The 18,636-nt window shown below is 40.8% G+C and overlaps 1 protein-coding gene across 2 annotated transcripts in view; it reads right to left on the reverse strand.

Annotated features, from left to right (window-relative positions):
• Positions 1 to 18,636, reverse strand: part of FER1L6 (fer-1 like family member 6) — a 150,001-nt gene that overhangs the window by 92,940 nt on the left and 38,425 nt on the right. For both annotated transcript variants that reach the window (XM_054019135.1, XM_054019134.1), the window contains exons 2-7: positions 11,915 to 11,997; positions 8,664 to 8,793; positions 7,369 to 7,423; positions 7,123 to 7,254; positions 6,424 to 6,486; positions 463 to 541 (exon numbers count right to left, since the gene is read on the reverse strand). In XM_054019135.1, the coding sequence (XP_053875110.1) occupies positions 463 to 541; positions 6,424 to 6,486; positions 7,123 to 7,254; positions 7,369 to 7,423; positions 8,664 to 8,793; positions 11,915 to 11,997 (542 nt within the window). The remainder of the gene's footprint in view (positions 1 to 462; positions 542 to 6,423; positions 6,487 to 7,122; positions 7,255 to 7,368; positions 7,424 to 8,663; positions 8,794 to 11,914; positions 11,998 to 18,636) is intronic.

Raw genomic sequence — 18,636 nt, forward strand, 5'->3', positions numbered from 1 at the left:
TCTTCCTTTGTCTTTCTCTGTTGTTTTTCTCTTCTCATTTCACCGTCCCACCTGGTCCCTTTTCCAGTCTCCTCTCTATCTCCCCCATTCCCTTCCTGACCTCCCCTCTGATACAACACACGGGACCAGATTTTCAAGTGCTCACCATACACAAATGAGGCCAGCTTTTCATAAGAATTCATACTCCATTTAATCACCTAAATAAGGGCCAGATTTGCAAAAACACCTAGTTTTCTGCAGCTAACTTTGCAACACTTAGCATGCAACATGCTGAGCTCTTAAAAAAAAAAAATTCCAGCCATTTATTTTGGTGACTAAACAGAAGATGAGCTCTTTTGAAAACCTGGACCTTGGTGAATCACTCTGTGATGGCCCCAAGAAGAGATTCACGTGACTGAAGAAGACAAACAACAGAAAAAACACATATGAAACAAAAGAGAAGTTAGAAAATGCATCTCCTACCTGGCTGATTATACACTGTCCCCAAATCTACTTTAAAGGAACCAATCAATAAGCTCCCGATCAGCTTGTTGTGCATAACCTGTTAAAGAAAGACACATTAGAGATCCCCTTCCACTCAATATACGAAACACCATTCCAAGCAAAGATATTTCACATAGATGACAAAAGCAACCACAGAAGCCAGTAGGGATCGTATCTAACAACAGACATAGACACCTTAGGGCTGATCAGTTTTTGTGCTGATTTAATTGTCTGAGTTTAGAAACCAATATAGTTAAATCAGTGGAACCCACAGTTATAACAATATAAAACTACTTATATATGTCCATTTAAACAAGCAAGAGGGATATAAGGAGTTTTATCCTGGAATAACTGCATCCACGCTAAGGACTGTGCCTGTATTGTTTTCTAAACCAGTAGTTAAATTGGTACAAAAACTGTGTGTAGGCAGAGGAGAAGAAATTACATTGTTACTTTCCAAAGTTTCAATATGTATTTCGCGCAATGGGCCCAATGCTGAGCTCATAAAATGTCATTCTATTGAAATCAGTGAGTGACACGGATGTAAACTGGTGCAAATCAGAGGAAGATCAGGTCCATGGGACACTTGCTCCATCCTTCCAGATTAGGGATTCAACAGCAGCATCTCCTGGTCAGATTATTCCCCCTCACATCTGGATTTGGTTTTCAAATCCCTGAGTCTGTACCACTGGTGACAAGCAGGCTGCTGGCCAGCAGCATTTCCTTGTGGTGGGGTTGGAAGAAGAGCGGTGTGAACCTTTTGTTATGAAACAAATCTCACTGGTTTTGGGTTTAATTAAGAGTCTGGAACTCAACCCATTTTTGAGAAAAGGTTCACAAGAGCTAGCAGATCTTTCAAACAATTTTTGACCAAACTGGAAGGAGAGATAGGCCTGAAACTAAAATCCTAGATCTGGGTTAGGATCTGAGTTCATAGTTCATGTTTCTAGAACAGCCAAATCCACACGCCACAAACTTGGGAAGAATTCAAATTTGGATCTGGATTTTGAGCCCTCAAATTTGGAAGCACATGTATCCAGGGCTTCAGTTCTATATATTCTAGACACAGATACAGACTGGAATTCAGGTTTTGGTTTGGGTCTGTCATGGAGGAGATAGACCTTGAGTCTCCTCTCAAATCATAGGACATGTAGCCCAAGGATTATGTGACTGTAGCCTTCAGCAATGCCTTCTGGGAAACTGAAGCAGCAGCCAACCTAATGCCAGACCAGTCAAATCACTAATATAGCATCCATCTAATTTTCAAGGAACCTGAGTTAAAATAGGCTTTGGGGTTCAAAGAAACCATGAAAACTCAGTGGTTTCACCTTGAAGCCAGGGAAAACAACAGCTTTGGATGAATTTCACTTTGACTTTGTGGCTGCAATAGGAGCCTGGAAACCAAACTGGCAGCCCCACTCCACATAAAATACTTTCACAAGTCCTGCGCAACCAAAACCATGACATTTCATAAAGCTTTAGTCGGGGCAAGAAAGGGATCTATTAGAGTGAAGATCAAGGGCAGGGTCCAGTTCTCTCATTGTTCTCCTTTTATTTTCTCTCCCCTCTCCAGAGTCTGAGTGGATATTCAGGGATAGTCCCATGTGAAAACTACACTTTGTGGGCACATAGGGGCCTTCTGGTGTGAAGTGTGAGGAACCCCTGTACAGTGTGGGGCTGAGAGCCATTGAATCAAACTGTAAACCCTGTATATGATGGAAACCATTTCAAGCCGGGGTTGTGGCAGCACCCCTAGTTCCAGCACCTATGCCCCTGTGAGATTCTGAGTGTTCTCTATTCCCACTGAAGTCCCACAGGGCTCCACCCCTTGCAGAATGGGGCTCTTAAATTGACAAGGAAAATAAGTAACTAACAGCTCTTGTGTGCAGTGCTCTGTATATATTTTTTTCACTCTTATTTCTCAAGCTTCCCCCGCTGTCCAACCCTCCCTGCTCTCCACCCAGATGTAGTAAAGCAGGCAAGTTTGAAGTTTCAAATCAAACTCTTTTTCTTTTCTCCCTGGGGAAAGGGAGGAAGGGGGAAGAAAGCACAATAACCATCTGAACAGCTGAAAACCCATGGTGGATTTTTTTCCACAATCAATAAACTCAAAAAATAACTGAAGGGATTTTCTTCAAACTTTCCAGCTGAGAAGGAGCAGGAGAAATGTCAGTCTAGAATGTAACTGAGTAGTGGGGATAAGGGCTTAGAGTGAAAGTACAGTATCAATTATGCCTACAGCATTGAAAGGATGTTGCCATAATGTGTCTGAAGATGTTAATGAGAAGGAAATCTATTCATTTTTAAAGGCTTGAGAGACAGAAAAGGGCCCCATTCTCCCCCAAGAACAGAAATCGAATGGCAGTTAGACTAACTGCTGGGCTGACACATGGTAGTGCTGCTACATTATTTGCTTTCCTGAGGCTTCTAAACACAGGTCTGTACATTTCCATGATAATACGGATTCAGTGTGCAAGGGATTAGTAGTCCTGAAGGCTGTTAAACTTTGCTTCTCCTCAGGCTAGCTTCAAACCAAGCAAATGTAGGAAGTTTTCCATCCCCTATGGTGCTATTTCTTGCCAGGACACGTATTTGCTCACTCATTCAATTTTATTCCCTTAACATGCTGGCTTTTTCTAAAGCCATGTTCCAAGATAACTGAAATGAATTCCTGATTATAATAGCATACATTAGCATTACATTAGATTAGCATTTCCTTTATAAATGCCATATTTTGTTTATGACCTAATCATTACAACCTTGGGGCCAAATCCTCTCCTGGTGTAAGTCAAGTATCTCCATTGAATTCAATGCAACTAGGCCAATTTACACCAGCTGAGGCACTGGCCCATTTTCTCTGTTGAAACTTGGCATTCAGGCCCTCAACCCAGATGCTGACAAATGGCTAAGTTACCGAAGGAAAACTTAATCAGAAAGATTAGACGTGGAAGTAAAACAACAGACATTTACCAGGTGAAGGCTTGTTGTAATTATAGTATAATTCAAAGAAGAAGATGTAGTGTGGAGAAAAAATGAATAAGCAAGAGATTGATTTAATATGCTCTAATTACTTTTGTATCTTTTAAATATATGTAGATAAACACAGAATTCAAATGGAAGAACTATTTCTCTTGGGAAAATATCTACTCTTCACATGCAGCAAGTATTTCACAAAGAACTAATTCCATGCTCTATAGGTTTGATCCTGCTGGACAGCGCCAGGCATCAAAACATGCACGTAATTGGGGTTGAAATACACATCTGTGCGAAAGACCAACAAGGGGCCTATGCACTAGTTGAGCCCCAATGAAGCTTTATATTAAGGGTGTAAGCAGAGCTTAACTGGTCCAAAGACCTTGTGCCGGCGCTCTGCATAGCTCTGCATGAATTTCACCCTTATATGCCCAAGCTACGAAGGCAAACACCACAACATTAGGTTGGAATTTGGAATACAAACTAGAAATTTGCTAACACCGCTGACTTGCTGGGCCTCAAAGTGGCCATTCGTACATGAAAATACCCACTTTGTGCACCCAACCAAGATAACTGCATTTGAAGCCCTGCACTTCTGATGGTATGAAAATTGAGACTGGATCCTGGCTCTTCAAATACATAGTGAACATCTCTATAAATCTTACAACAACAGGTTTTGTATGCATGGATCCACGTGATTCTTAGATAGCCATCTGCTTCTGCAACTCAAATGTGGGCCTTGTTCTGATCTAGGCCTGGTGTTTTTGTTATACATGGGCAAAGTACTTCATAACAAACAAAAAAAAGAACCCTTTCCCAATACCTTGAACCATTGTTCGTTTCTCTGACCAAATTCAAACTGAACCATTTTTAATGGTTTTCAAATTTTTGGATGTGAGGCTGGGAGTGGAAACAGAAATGCTGAAATACTACATGAGAGGCCAGGCTTGGGGTATTTCTAGCTACGAATGCAAGTGGCACTGCCCCATATCTCTTAAGCAGTTCTTGCTTAAGTTCTAGCCCAGTTTTAGGTTTGAAAAATACTTGGGATACATATATAGGACTAGATGCTCTGCTGGTGTAAATCAATGTAGCTCCACAGAAGTCTGAAGAGTCGTCCCTAAACTATAGATACTTGTCCAAACCCCAAAACCAACACCCGCTTAGATACTCTCATCATCTTGGGCTTCAATGGGAAACAAATGTGCACTTCCTTGGTATCATTCTATTTGCTTGTGTGAAACATTCAACTACTGATTTCTCTCTGGGGAAAGTGCAAATTAGATCATAGAATAATAGAATATTAGGGTTGGGAAGAGACCCAGGAAGTCATTTAGTCCAACCCCCTGCTCAAAGCAGGACCAACACCAACTAAATCATCCCAGCCAGGGCTTTGTCAAGCCGGGCCTTAAAAACCTCTAAGGATGGAGATTCCACCTCCTCCCTATGTAACCCATTCCACCACCCTGCTTCACCACCCTCCCTAGTGAAATAGTGTTTCCTAATATCCAACCTAGACCTCCCCCACTGCAACTTGAGACCATTGCTCCTTGTTCTGTCATCTGCCACCACTGAGAACAGCCTAGCTCCATCCTCTTTGGAACCCCACTTCAGGTAGTTGAAGGCTGCTATCAAATTCCCCCTCACTCTTCTCTTCTGCAGACTAAAAAACCCCAGTTCCCTCAGCTTCTCCTCGTAAGTCGTGTGCCCCAGCCCCCTAATCATTTTCGTTGCTCTTCGCTGGTCTCTCTCCACTTTGTCCACATCCCTTCTGTAGTGGGGGGACCAAAACTGGAGACAATACTCCAGGTGTGGCCTCACCAGTGCTGAATAGAGGGAAATAATCACTTCCCTCGATCCGCTGGCAATGCTCCTACTAATACAGCCCAATATGCCCTTGGCCTTCTTGGCAACAAGAGCACACTGCTGACTCATATGTAGATTCTCGGTCCACTCTAATCCCCAGGTCCTTTTCTGCAGAGCTGCTACTTAGCCAGTCGGTCCCCAGCCTGTAGCGGTGCATGGGATTCTTCCTTCTTAAGCAATCTATAAATGTTTTACATATTAAACCTCTCAATGCTATGCGAAACACACACATTCCTCATAGCATACTTTAAATGCTTCTTCATTCCTAGAATCAACTATTTTAGGAATATATTCCTGGCAGAGATTAGCAGTTAATTCAGAGCCACACAGCTTTCCCCAGGTGCATGAAACCATCTTTGATAAAATGAATATCCGTATCTTTATTCATTTCAGTATTCAAAGCAAGACTGGTTGGGACAGTTGGATTTTCTCCTTGGGGTTTCACTACAACAGAGTCAATGCAGTGCTGAGCATAGCAACTTAATTTACAGTTGGGTTCCTTTTCCTCCTGAATAACAAGCAACAATTAAAATGCTAGGATTGTCTTAGCACTGGTATTGCTCATGCCTAAAGAGCTGGAATGCAGCTTTCAAATTTGAACTTGGGTTGCATCTGAAGACCTGAGTTAACCCCTCCCCCCCCCAAAAAAAAGTTTCAGCTCAGTAAACTGAGAAAAACTGATGTGAAGGTTGAAAATTAAAGGGATGAAGACAACAATGGGGGCTCCATTAACATTGGGTGAAATTCATCCTCTACAGAGGGCCAGTGTGAGGCAAATGCACCACTCAAATATTCAACCAAGTAACACAATGTTCACTAGTTTATAATTTACTTTCAAAAAGATGCCCATGAAAATTCACACTGGATCTTACTGTTGGCTTGTTTTACGTCTCTTTAAGTCATTACCAGTTGCCTCTTCTACCTTTCCCCATCCCTCACTTCACCTTAGTACACACAGTTTCAACCTCATGATACCATTGGCATTTAAAACAAAATTGTTTCTCTTTTTATGAACATCACTGTTAGGCCTAGTATAACACACACAGCTGAATATTTGATCCTCGTTTAATAAAACAACATAAAACTTCCCAAAATACTTACAGAGATTTTGATAATTTTGTCAAACAAATGCATTTGAGGTCCAATGAAGTCAAACACAAAATACTGTGGAAAAACAAAATTGCAGATTAGTATTGTGCTTATGCTGTGTTTAGCAAGCACTATTTGCCACACAGTTTGAAGTTCTGGCCTAATCTAATATGCTTCTGAGGCTATGTTCTGGCCTTCCACATATGCTTCTGACTGATTATTTTTAAACACACACTACATTTATTTAAGAGCTCTAACTCTACAAGGTAGAGGCAGAGAAGATAGGAAGCCCAGAAGAAGAAATAATTTGGTTTGCTTTGGAAGTTATTTTATCAAACTCCTTGTGTAACTTGCAAAAGCAAGTGTCAGAGCGATTTGAACTTGGAGAGTGTGACGGTGGGTTGGGGGAACTAGTCTGGAAAGAGCTCATGAATGAGGGATGGGAGTGGTAGAGGAGGAATGAGACACGGCGAGTCACATCCTTGGCGGATCAGATTGGAGGGAACGTGAAAAGAGAGGTTGAGAGACGCAGGATGGAACAGAGTTGTCACTTTTGCTTTTCCGTACTTTAAAAGTAAACAGCTTGCTGACAAACTTCACTTGTCAGAGAGATTAGATTGCTTTAGTTATTAATCTCTAGTCACTGTAATATGAACAGTCACCATTCTGCAACCATTTCAAACAGCATCTTCCCAACTGCAAGGTACTTACTTCATTGTAAAATGGGGCATTTGTGCCTTCTTTGACTGTCGTTTGCTTCTTTTCATCTCCAATCTCTATGATCACCACTGGATCAATATTCTCACCAACTAATTGCCGGGCTTCAATTATTGTTATTGCAATCTGCAGGGCATAAATACAACACATGCACAAAAACAGTCTCAGATTCAATCCCATCAGTTATTTTAATTAGCATAAGTAGTGTTATTATAAATGTGTGCACTGCAGTCTACTCACCTGATAATTCTGGGATTTTATTTCGCCATCATGAATTTTGGACACCAGTTTTGCTCTGTTTAAATTATGGAACACAATATTATGCATCACCCATCAAAAACATTACATTCTTAGTTCTTTGACACAGGCTCAAGAGATGTGTTTAGTACCATTTTCCTTGAAACGACTATTTTTTAGTGACTAGTTTTGAGATAGGCTACTTGGTTTTATATCACCGGCAGCCTCTTCAAATGTGAGCCCTGGGATATTTCTTGGGGATAATGATACCAAGTGTTTCCATATCTCCCCAAAACAACTTTGTGTTTCTTCAAATGTTATCTTAATGCTTAGTATGAAAATGCAAAGAGGGATTTAATGCCAGGAACTGAAGATCTCTGTCTGATTCTTATCCAGTTCATAGATTTTAAGGTTGGATGAGACCATTATGATCATTTAGCTTGACCTCCCGCATAACAGAGGACATGATATTCTAACTTCATCAGACTTCTCTCTCTCTCTCTCTCTCTCTCTCTCTCATATATACACAGAGAGATATATATGTCCTATACATTGATATGTAACCCCTGCTTGCTTGGAGTGGCACTCTGTCCCCCACTAGTGGTGTCTAGGCCCAGTGGAGATTAATAAGCCTGCTAAAGGTTTGATTAACAGAGACAGGTCTTTTAGCTCAGGCAGTAGAGGTTCATGCATTAAGGTCCAGAGGTCCCAGGTTTGATCCTCACTGCCGACAACCCTGTGTGGGTCAGCATTTTGTAACAGACGCATGTCTCTTAGCCAAGGTTGTAGCAGGCTCATCAATCTCTAGGGGACCTAAACAGCACTAGTGGGGGACACGATGCCACTCTGAGCAAGCAGGGTTACATATATAAGAAGTAACTCTGCACATGCATAGTATTATAGAGCTATAGATATATAGCAGATATAAATACAGGGTCTGATACAATGCTCACTGAAATAAATGAAAGAATTTCTGCTGACTACAGTGGGACTTGGATCAGACTCACATTTTTTTCCCCCCAGATCATCAACCATAACAACTCTCAAGATTTCTGTCCTCTTTCTCTAACTCACTTTCATTAGCAGCTTAATCCTGGTCCTCCCTCCATTATTCACACTCTGCAGCGACCTGTATCTGGTGACAATCACAATCTACCATGTAGAAGTACAGCAGGTGAGAGAGTCGTACTTTCAGCAAGTTGATATTCTAGCCATGGGATGTGCTGCCAACAGCAGTGCTGTCACCAAGAAGAACAGGATGGGGAATAACTGGAAATGCTAGTGATGCAGCAAAGTACCTTTTCCTCTGCGGCCCTGCAGGTGCAAAGCCACTGGAAGATGCAGCGTCATCATACATGAAATCACCCTCTCCCCCTTCGTGTCCTCCAGACATCTCATGGTGAGGACTCTCACTTTCATTGTGCTCACCTGATTAACAAAAAAAATAAAGAAAATGTATCCCCTTCTGTCATAGAATCATAGACATGTAGTGCTGGAAGGGAGGTCCTCTTGTCCATTCTTCTGCACCGATGTAGTACCAAGTATAACTAGACCATCTCTGACACATGTTTAACACATTCTTAAAATCCTCCAATGAAGGGGATTCCACAACCCTGTTTGGTAATCTATTCCAGTGCTTAATTATCCTTATAGTTGCAAATTTTTCCTCATATCTAACCTAAATCTCCCTTGTTTCAGATTAAGCCAATAACATCTTGTCCTATCTTAAATGGACATGAAGATCAACTGATCACCATTCCCTTTCTAACAGCCCTTAACCTATTTGAATTCTGTTACCAGGTTCCCTCTCAGTTTTCTTTTCTCAAGATTAAATATACAGTACGCAGGTTTTTTAACCTTCCTCACAGGTCAGGTTTTCTTAATCTTTTATCGTTATTGTTGCTCTTCTCTGGACTCTCCAGTTTGTCCATATGATCATATTTTTCAAGTTTGGTGCCCAAAATTGGGCACAGTACTCTGCTGAGGCCTCACCAGTGCCAAATAGAGTGGAACAATTACTTCCTGTGTCTTACATACAACACTCCTGTTAATAACCCCAGAATTATATTAGTTTTTGTGGGAGGGGGAGGGTGGTGCTTCAACTGCATCACATTTTTGGCTCATTTTTAATTTGTGATCCACTATAACTCCCAGATCCTTTTCAGCAGTACTACTACCTAGCCAGTTATTCCCCATTTTCTAGTTGTGCATTTGATTTTTTCTTCCTAAGTGTAGTACTTTGCGCTTGTCTTTACTAAATTTCATCTTGTTGATTTCAAAACAATTCTCCAGTTTATCAAGAATTCTAATCCTGTCCCTGACATTGCTTGCAATTCTTCCCAGCTTGGTGTCATCTGCAAAGTTTATAAACAGACTGAGTCATTAATGAAAATATTGAATAGTACTGGACCCAGGACTGATCCCTGCAAGGCCACTGAAGTTGGCTGCCCAACTGGAAACACTTGAAGGGTAAAACTGATGCACCCGAAACCAGAGGACACCTTTGAAAGTGTTTCCTTTAACCTCTCTATGCCTGTGTACCCCATCTGCAAAACGGGGGTGCTAATAATACTTCCCTCCCTTCCTGAGAAGTTGTGAAGATACTGCCAATGATGTGTGAGAGGCACTCAGGTAGTATGGTGATGGGAGACACAGAAAAGCCTGTAAATACCAGGGTAGGAAAACTTGGACATGGAGGCATCTTCATAAACATTGGTATGGCTCTGATTGAAGCCAAGGACTTCAACCTCAACTGGCATAAATTGGCATTGCTCCATTAGGACCTGCTGCACTGATTTAGCCCTAAGGGTCCCTCTCTACATTTTTCTTTTGTTCTGCAGTCTCATGATCATTGCCCCTGTCCTATTTACTCTAGCATGTGGTGTTTGATGACTGCACTTTATTGCTTTACTTTGTTTACTTTGTAGGCTGAAACACTCAGAATTCTTTTCCAGCTGGAATGGCCATGTGCCAGAATTATATTCTGTCAAGAAACATCTTTTCAGTTTCATTTTATCAATAAAAATGTTTAAGTCATTTTGTAATGGTTTTCCTTTAAAATTTCCTTATGCTATCTATCATTTTGATATCTGAGCAGATATTTTTGATACTTCTACCCAGTTCCTGCAATAACTGAGAACTCCTTTCCATTACTAATCAGCCACAAATATTGCCTTGTGTGAATTCACTGATAGAAAATGAAAATGATTCAGCCAGTGGAACATAATCCCTCGGTGTACTCTTTCTTTGATACATCTTGTGAGCCCCAGCAGGAGACAAAATCCTCAATCAGAACCGAGAAGGAACCTGCTGTCATGATAAAAGATTTCTCCCATAGTCCAGATGTTTAGTAATCAAAGGCACTAATGATGTGTATGAAGATGCAACACAGTGATGTAGATGTCTAATGGCAGAATCTGCTGTATTAAGCAATTGCTGAAACATGAGTGTTTGCATGGAAAAGTGCAGCAGTTTTCACTAATGAACAGCAATGTAACGTATTGTAAAAAAACAGGACCACCTAGGAATTTAGTGGTTATTGCTGTGTTGCACACTGTGCTCCCTCAGAACTACATGGCAGTAGTATGGACAAAAGTCAGATCTTCCTGCTCCAATAGCTCAAGCCCTTGCCATGTGAACTAAAGGAGAATCGCCTTTGATGTAGCAGCCGTTAGCAATATAGTGTCTATGACACACAGTTAAGTACTTCTGTTTCTGTACAATAGAGGGTCATGGTATACATACGTACCAGCCAGTTCTTTACTGTATAATAATTCATAGATTGCCGTAAACACACTGTAATCCCCATTTTAAAAGACCCCACAGAATTCAAAGCATGACCTCACACCTATTATTTATGAGACTCAACTAACCCCTTCTGTATGAGATAACTGATGTGGTGGAGGTGAAAGAGAAAGCTATAGGAATAGTTGAGTAAAGTAGTGGGGGAAGACACCTTGGAGAATTTTATGTGAGTTTGGAAGAGAAAAGTACAGTAGGAAAAGGAGAAATAGGAACCTGTGTAAATTAATGATGCAAGATCCATGTATTAGATAAAATTTTTAAAAATATTTAAAATGACTGGACTATAATTCTCTCTCAGGCTTCTGACAATCACACAAACCACTAAGTTTTTTCTCTTGTGATTTACAACTTCTGGATGGAATCACAGTGACCTGGATGGAATTCAAAATTTCCTGTAACTTAATCAATATGTATCTAGAACAGATTGAACTGTCCAATACTCAGTGTTTCCCTAAAGGAAAAATGGTTTTGACCATTTATTTCTATAACATTAGGCTCATTTCAGATGCTATAATCTGCACTCATATGATCTGAGTGCCTTTGACCAAACAGCTAATCCTGTAGGAGTAGGCTGTCTTTATATTTAGTTAGGACTGATATGGAATTTACTGCCCATTTTATCATTTCTTAAACCAATAGTTGTAAGGCTCAAGTCAAATGATTTTACAGGTGAAGTTAGGGATAAAATAATCTCACCCTTATTCTCTTTTCTAACCAGGTGTAATATTGATTTAATAGGCCTTACCTGCTGCTCCTTTGTTTTCAATAATTAACCCCTTCTCGCCCTTTTTCTTCTTCTTCAGCTTTATGCCAGCAAACAGCCCCTTTCTGAAAAAGAAGTTAAAAAAAAATCATAGCAATGATAGCTTCAAGTTTTGTTCCACACAGACATCCAATTTCATTTAAGCCGCTGTTCAAAGAGAATATTAATATCCAAGTAAGATTGTTTATATTCCATTTCCCCGGCTACAAAAGTAATAAAAGCAAACAAGGAAACTTTTTCTATTGTGTTTTTGTGCTTTATTCTGGCTTTATTCTATTTTTGAACTTACGAACATATAGAGCAATAGATTTATTTACTTCTTATAGAACGTACTGGTAACTTTATTTCAAACAAAGGCAACCAATCAGAGGTCAAGAAAGGAAAGCCAAGCTAAGCTTCTATTTCTATTGACTTCCCGCACAACGTAATTACTGAGCATAATGAGACCAAAGATGTATTTGCTTGTTTAAAAGCTAGATGCCAACTCCAAGACTTCTCTGTCCCAGTGCAGCATTGGTGTCCCTATAACATATAATAAATACTCAGGAATCAGTCTTGTCAGTCTGCACAGGCTTCTGGAAAAATCTCATTCCCAGTGGGCATGCTCTGAGCCTTACGATGGGCATTCACATAGTACTCCCATACTATATATCTAGGAATGTATAATATGCTCATAAGCATGATGTCAGCTCATCTGCAAAATCACTCCCATGTTACTAACTTGATACCTATGCTACACTTCTGTTCCAAGAGCAGTGGTTAAGGATAGCCCATTTTCTCCCATCCTCTGCTATCTGAATTCCAGAAGTATACAGATAATTACATACAAAAATATATTTTAAAAAATGTTATTTAGGTTGCAAAGTCAAGCACTTGAAAGTTAAGAAATGCCAGATTTACAGATGTCTGTGCAATTTTTATTCAGCCCCCTTGAGCGTCCAACTCGTGCAATAAATGAGGCAAATGTCTTGTGGAAAAGAAACCATGTAATTAAGTTGTTAAATTTTATAATGTGCATGCACAAGGGTGCCAAATTAATGTTGCATGGGCAACTGTATATCTGCTGTTTCCTAACTTTTAAGTGCTTGACTTGGCAAATCCACATAGTTTTTGTATGTAATTTCCTAGATTTTTTTAAAGGAAAAAGATTTTTAAAATTCTAATATGGACAACTGTATCAACCTCCCCATCATGCATCATCATTCGAGGTTTGAATAGATGCTTTTTGCCAAAAAAAAAAAATCATTTCCATCAAAAAGCAGTTTCCAAGGAAAGTTTGTGTCCACCCTACTGAAGAGACAGCTGCAGCATCTTTGTAACACATTGCAGTGTAACATCACTGGTGCCAAATTGTGAATGGATGGAGTAAGGATGCATGGACTCATGGTCCAAACGTTGTATGGCTGCCAAAGCCTTCACCTCCTGACTTGTGACCCTTAAACTCCTTCACAATAAAAACAATAAAGACACTACTTTAATATTAACAATAACTGTACCACCAGTCTCACACTACAAATAGTCACCCAGATGTATCCTTGACTAGTAACCTACAGAGAAACTTAAATGGATCCTAAACTGAAAACTCAGGGGTGTGTAGAGGCTAAAAGTCTGAGTGTGGAGGTACACACGTTCACTGACATTTCACCAACCCACATGAAGGGGTGAGCAGCCAGACTGGGGACACAGCCAGTTGGAAGACAGTGGAGCACCTCGGTGCAGACAATCAGATGGGGTTTCACAGCCAAAAGTTTCATCTGTGTGACCAGTTCAGAGGAAAACTATTTCCAATGCAGGGGAGAGGCCAAGAAAACAAATCAGCTACCATGGGGAACTGACCTAGCAATTTTTTCTAGGAAACACGTGTCAGACCAGATAATCATAGTGGCCCTTTGTGGCCTCAGAATCTGTGAATATATCAATCACACACTGATGTCTTTTACATAAAAACTACTTAATTTCTTTAGAAAATACTGCCAAGTGAAATTGCTGGAAATTATATTAGCTCAGCGTGTGACAGTGATCTCTGTTTCAAGAAACGAGATTAGGGCTGGGGAGGTATATCCGTGACGATTTTAGCAAGTGGTACCTGCAAACATTTTCCTCCTTAGCGTATGCGAAATATGGTGTCCCAGGAGTGCATGCACTGTAGAGAGAAGGGTGGTGGGATGAGGAATCTGTTCAGTGGTATTCCCATTGAAACAAAAATTCCTCTCTTCAAAACCATAACCACGGTGGAAGCTAGAAACAGTTGGCCAAACAGATTGATCCCAAGCTGCACTTTGCAGGAAATCTTTATACTTCGTTCCTGAAAAAAATATACTGCGTACGCTCAGAATATAGAACAGCGTTCAGCCTAGTTGATCTGAAATGAGGTGCGCAGGTGTTGGAGGGAGTGAAGACCTTCCAGGATTAGTTAGTGAGAGAGGTAATTTGAAAATACCTGACACTTGGCATAAACTGATGCATTCTATTATAATATATGGAATGAGTAATAAAACTCCTCCCAATGGGAGGGAGGAAAGGAGAGAGAGATGGATAAATAGATGGATCTAGGAGGAGGCTCTTATGTACTGCTTGTTGCTAATAATGTATGCAGTGTAGTTGTAGCTGTGTCGGTCCCAGAATATTAGAGAGACAAGGTGGGTGAGGTAATATCTGTTATTGGAGCAACTTCTGTTGGTGAGAGAGACAAGCTTTTCAGCCACACAGAGTTCTTCTTCAGGTCTAGGAAAGATACTAATTATTACTAAATTATTACTAAAATGTCAATTCAAGACCAGCTCTCTGTGGGCATGCGTCTCACAATGCAGTTTTCCCCCAAGAAAAAAAGGACATCACACATTCCCAAGGCAAAAATCTGAACTCCTAAGAACTTAGTGTCAGTAATGAGGCTTGCAAATAATTCAGATGGTGTTAACTTAAGCCATCTTGAACAACGGCAATGCTGGTTAGGTCTTTCATTGTATTTAAAACAAATACAGTAGAAAATGAATACCTCTTCTTAAACTCCCCTTGGAGGAATTTAGCCCTTGTCTACGCTAAAGGGGAAATTCGATCTAAGCTCGCAATTTGAGTTACGTTAATAGCGTAACTCAAATCAACGTAGATTAGATCTACTTCCACAGCGTCCACACCACACGATGTTGCTGGGAGATGCTCTCCCGTTGACTCCCCCTACTCTTCATGATCCGGTGGAGTACAGGAGGTGATGGGAGAGCGATCTGTGGTCGATTTAGTGGGTCTAGTGAAGACCCACTAAATCGACCACCGATGCATCGATCACCAGTCGTGGATCCCCAGGTAAGTGTGAACAATTCCTAAGTATGCAAACTGCTATAGGAACAAAAACATTTTTTCACAAAAAGTACTGTCTGAATCAACTAGGGAAAAGACACAGACATCTAAGAGGTAAGTGGAAGTGATAGTTGCTTAAACAAGCGAAAATGAATTTTGTGGAGCCTCCAAGTTCACCTAATTATGAAGGCAATGTTACTGAAAACTGGAAAGGCTGCCTGGTCAGGCTGAAATGTATTTATCTGAGCTAGTGGATTCAGTCCAATAACCAGACCCAACAGGAATCTGAGCAGTGCTGCATCTTACAGGGATAATGCACTAAAAATGTATGGTTCCTTCCACGTGGACCTAATGAAAACTAATTAAATGATAAAATTTGAACAGTATCAGCAAAAATATAGTGCCAGGAGAAATCAGATGATGAACAGACCAGACAGCCACTGTAAAACTCGGTTAAGAAATAAAGCAACGCTTTGCAATTTTTTATTTATTTATTTATTTATTTTTTAGGGTTCTCAGACAGATTAATGATAGAACTGAAAGAGACATAACCAGTAAAACGGAAAGAACAATAATAAAGATCTGTGGTGAACTTCTGGCTTCACTGAAGTTAAAATTTGACTTGAGTGGGTCCAGGATTTCACCCCTTGATTTTAAATCTACCACAAGCAACTGAGATACAGAACTGAGGAAGCAAGCAATGTACACTTGCACGCATCTGATCAAACTGAAATGGCAAGAACACTGAAACGTCTGTCTACGTTTTTTCTGTCTACATTTTTCATACAGAAAAAAAATCATTTACCAACCTTCTTCATACATAAAATCAAAATATCTCTCAGATATTCATTAACTCAGAGGGCATTAAAGTAGCTCTATATAACTTGCTAATATGGGGAAAGAATGGCACAAAGCAGATTGAAAGTGTTAGAGCATGTCTGGGGAAAGGGATTCAAATTAGGTTTAGGGAAATCACCTGTGTCAGCCATATACTACGTGAACATAGTCAGTCCTGAGCCAAAAGATCTAATGCCTTTTTTTTATAATGGAACACAGCAAGAAAAAGGTACACTTCAAAGACTGGTAGAGATGATGATGTATCTCAGTAAAGTCATTCCAAAGCTGTCTCGGTTACTCCTGAGTAGATTATAATAGCCTAATTTGGTAGCAGCTATTTTAATGATTCAGAAGTTAGTTGTTTGGGCAAGACCACTGGACTTAGATATGCCAGCTGCAGGCGTCTAGAGCAATTAAAAGTTTCTACAGTTCAGTTTATGCTCATGACTAAGGCCCTACCAAATTCTAAGCCATGAAAAACACATCACAGACCATGAAATCTGGTCTCCCACCATGAAATCTGGTCTTTTGTGTTTCTCAAATTGGGGGTTCTGACGCAAAAGGGAGTTGCAGGGGGGGGGTCTCAAGGTTATTTTAGGGGGGGGCTGCGGCATTGCTACCCTTACTTCTGCACTGCCTTCAGAGCTGCGTGGCCACAGAGCAGTGACTGGTCACTGGAGGCTGTTGGCCGGGTGCCCTGCTGTGAAAGCAGCACCCTGCCAGCAGCAGAACAGAAGTAAGGGTGGCAATACCATACCAGGCCATCCTTCCTTCTGCACTGCTGCTGGCGATGGCTCTGCCTTCAGAGCTGGGCTCCCCGCCTGCAGCTGCTGCTCTCCAGTTGTCCAACTCTGAAGGCAGCGCCACCACCAGGAGCAGTACAGAAGTAAGAGTAGCAATACCACAACCCTCCCCACCCCCAAACAATAACCTTGTGACCCTCCCCACAACTCCTTTTTGGGTCAGGACCCCTAAAATTACAACACCTTGAAATTTCAGATTTAAATAGCTGAAATCATGAAAGTTGTGATTTTTAAAATCTTATGCCATGAAATTGACCAAAATGGACCATGAATTTGGTAGGGCTCTAGTCATGACCTTTAATCTTTTTACAGGTTTCTCAGCTCCGAAGGAAGGTAGATGTGGCAAAAGCAGCATTGGGGGGAGAGGGGGGTGGAGATCAGATTTATAAACAGTATGTAAGAAAAAATGCTATTGATTTGTTCCGTGTCACCACTCAGAAGTTTGTCTCCTCTTACACAAAGTTTCATAACATTATGTTTTGTCCCATCAGTTATTCACTCCCATCTGCTGCCACCAACACAGGGCATGTGGGTGTGTTTGCCACCTCTTAGGAAGATTTTTTTTTTAAGGAAACTAAAAAAAGGCCACAATCTGTTCAGATAAGAATAGATTAAAATTCCAGGGGTCCTTATATGATCGTCACCAATATCCTTGCAAAATCTCCAATTTCCCAACAATCTCTCCTATTCTGGTGAAAGAACATCAGAACAAAAAATAACGCCATTTCTGTTCTTTTAAACAAACCGCTTGCTCTGGGGAGAGATGACCAACATGGAAAAGAGGCAAAGACAGAGAAAAGGTTGAAAAATGAGATTATCTGACACTTCAGGGACTTGTTAATCACTAAACATAAACTAAGGGACATATTTTCCTTCTACTGCTAATCTATTCAGCTTGTAACCAGCCAGGGCACTGAATGGACACTCTGGAGATAGAGGAGTCACTGGAGGCACCTTCCTCTTTACATATTAATACTCTTCATCAAAGAGCATTGACAAGTCTTTCTAGATGGTGGTGACCACAGACGCTCACTTTCAGATAGTCAATACACACTTTTCCAGACAGAGCTCAGCCAGGGATGGCCCATCCCCTTAAGCCCCGACTAAGTAGACAGAGCTGCTAGCACATTTCCGAACTGGTTCACTCACAGCTGGCACAGGTACAGTCGTGCCCATTGTTAGGATAGCATTGCAAATTGTCAGACCTTTCTGACCAGGGCACCAGAGCTGTACCAATGTCATCTCCTGTCCAGGAAATAACCATCTCACAATGGCGACTAAAGCATTTAATGCTCATGCCTTGTTATAATTGATCACACCTGTGGGCGCAGTTCATGCCATGAAAAAATACCTAAGCGGTAATAAAAAGCAAAGCAGCAAGTTCATAGGGTCTTTTGGTGGCAAATAAGGCACACTGTACTGGGAAACTACAAGGAACCTGGAGGGATCAGCTTCTGGGATGAAAAGGTCATTAGTTCATTCTCCATGTCTTTCCTGTCCTTGGCCTTGCTGACACTGTGTGCCCCCTCGGATGGTGATTTTATCAGAAGATATTATTTATTATTTGTATTGTGGTAGCGCACCAAGGACTCAGGATTTTGACCCCTTTGTGGTAAGTGCTATACAAATACTGAGGAAGACATGGTTCTTACAAGCTCATTTAAGACAAGATAAAACAAGTGAGAGTAACAAAACAAAAGGAGGGCTGGGGGAAAAGGAAGGATAATGGCAATAATATACAGTAGAACCTCAGAGTTACGGACACCTGGG

Source organism: Malaclemys terrapin, chromosome 2 (assembly GCF_027887155.1).
Source record: "Malaclemys terrapin pileata isolate rMalTer1 chromosome 2, rMalTer1.hap1, whole genome shotgun sequence".
In the NCBI taxonomy this organism is placed as follows: Eukaryota; Metazoa; Chordata; order Testudines; family Emydidae; genus Malaclemys; species Malaclemys terrapin.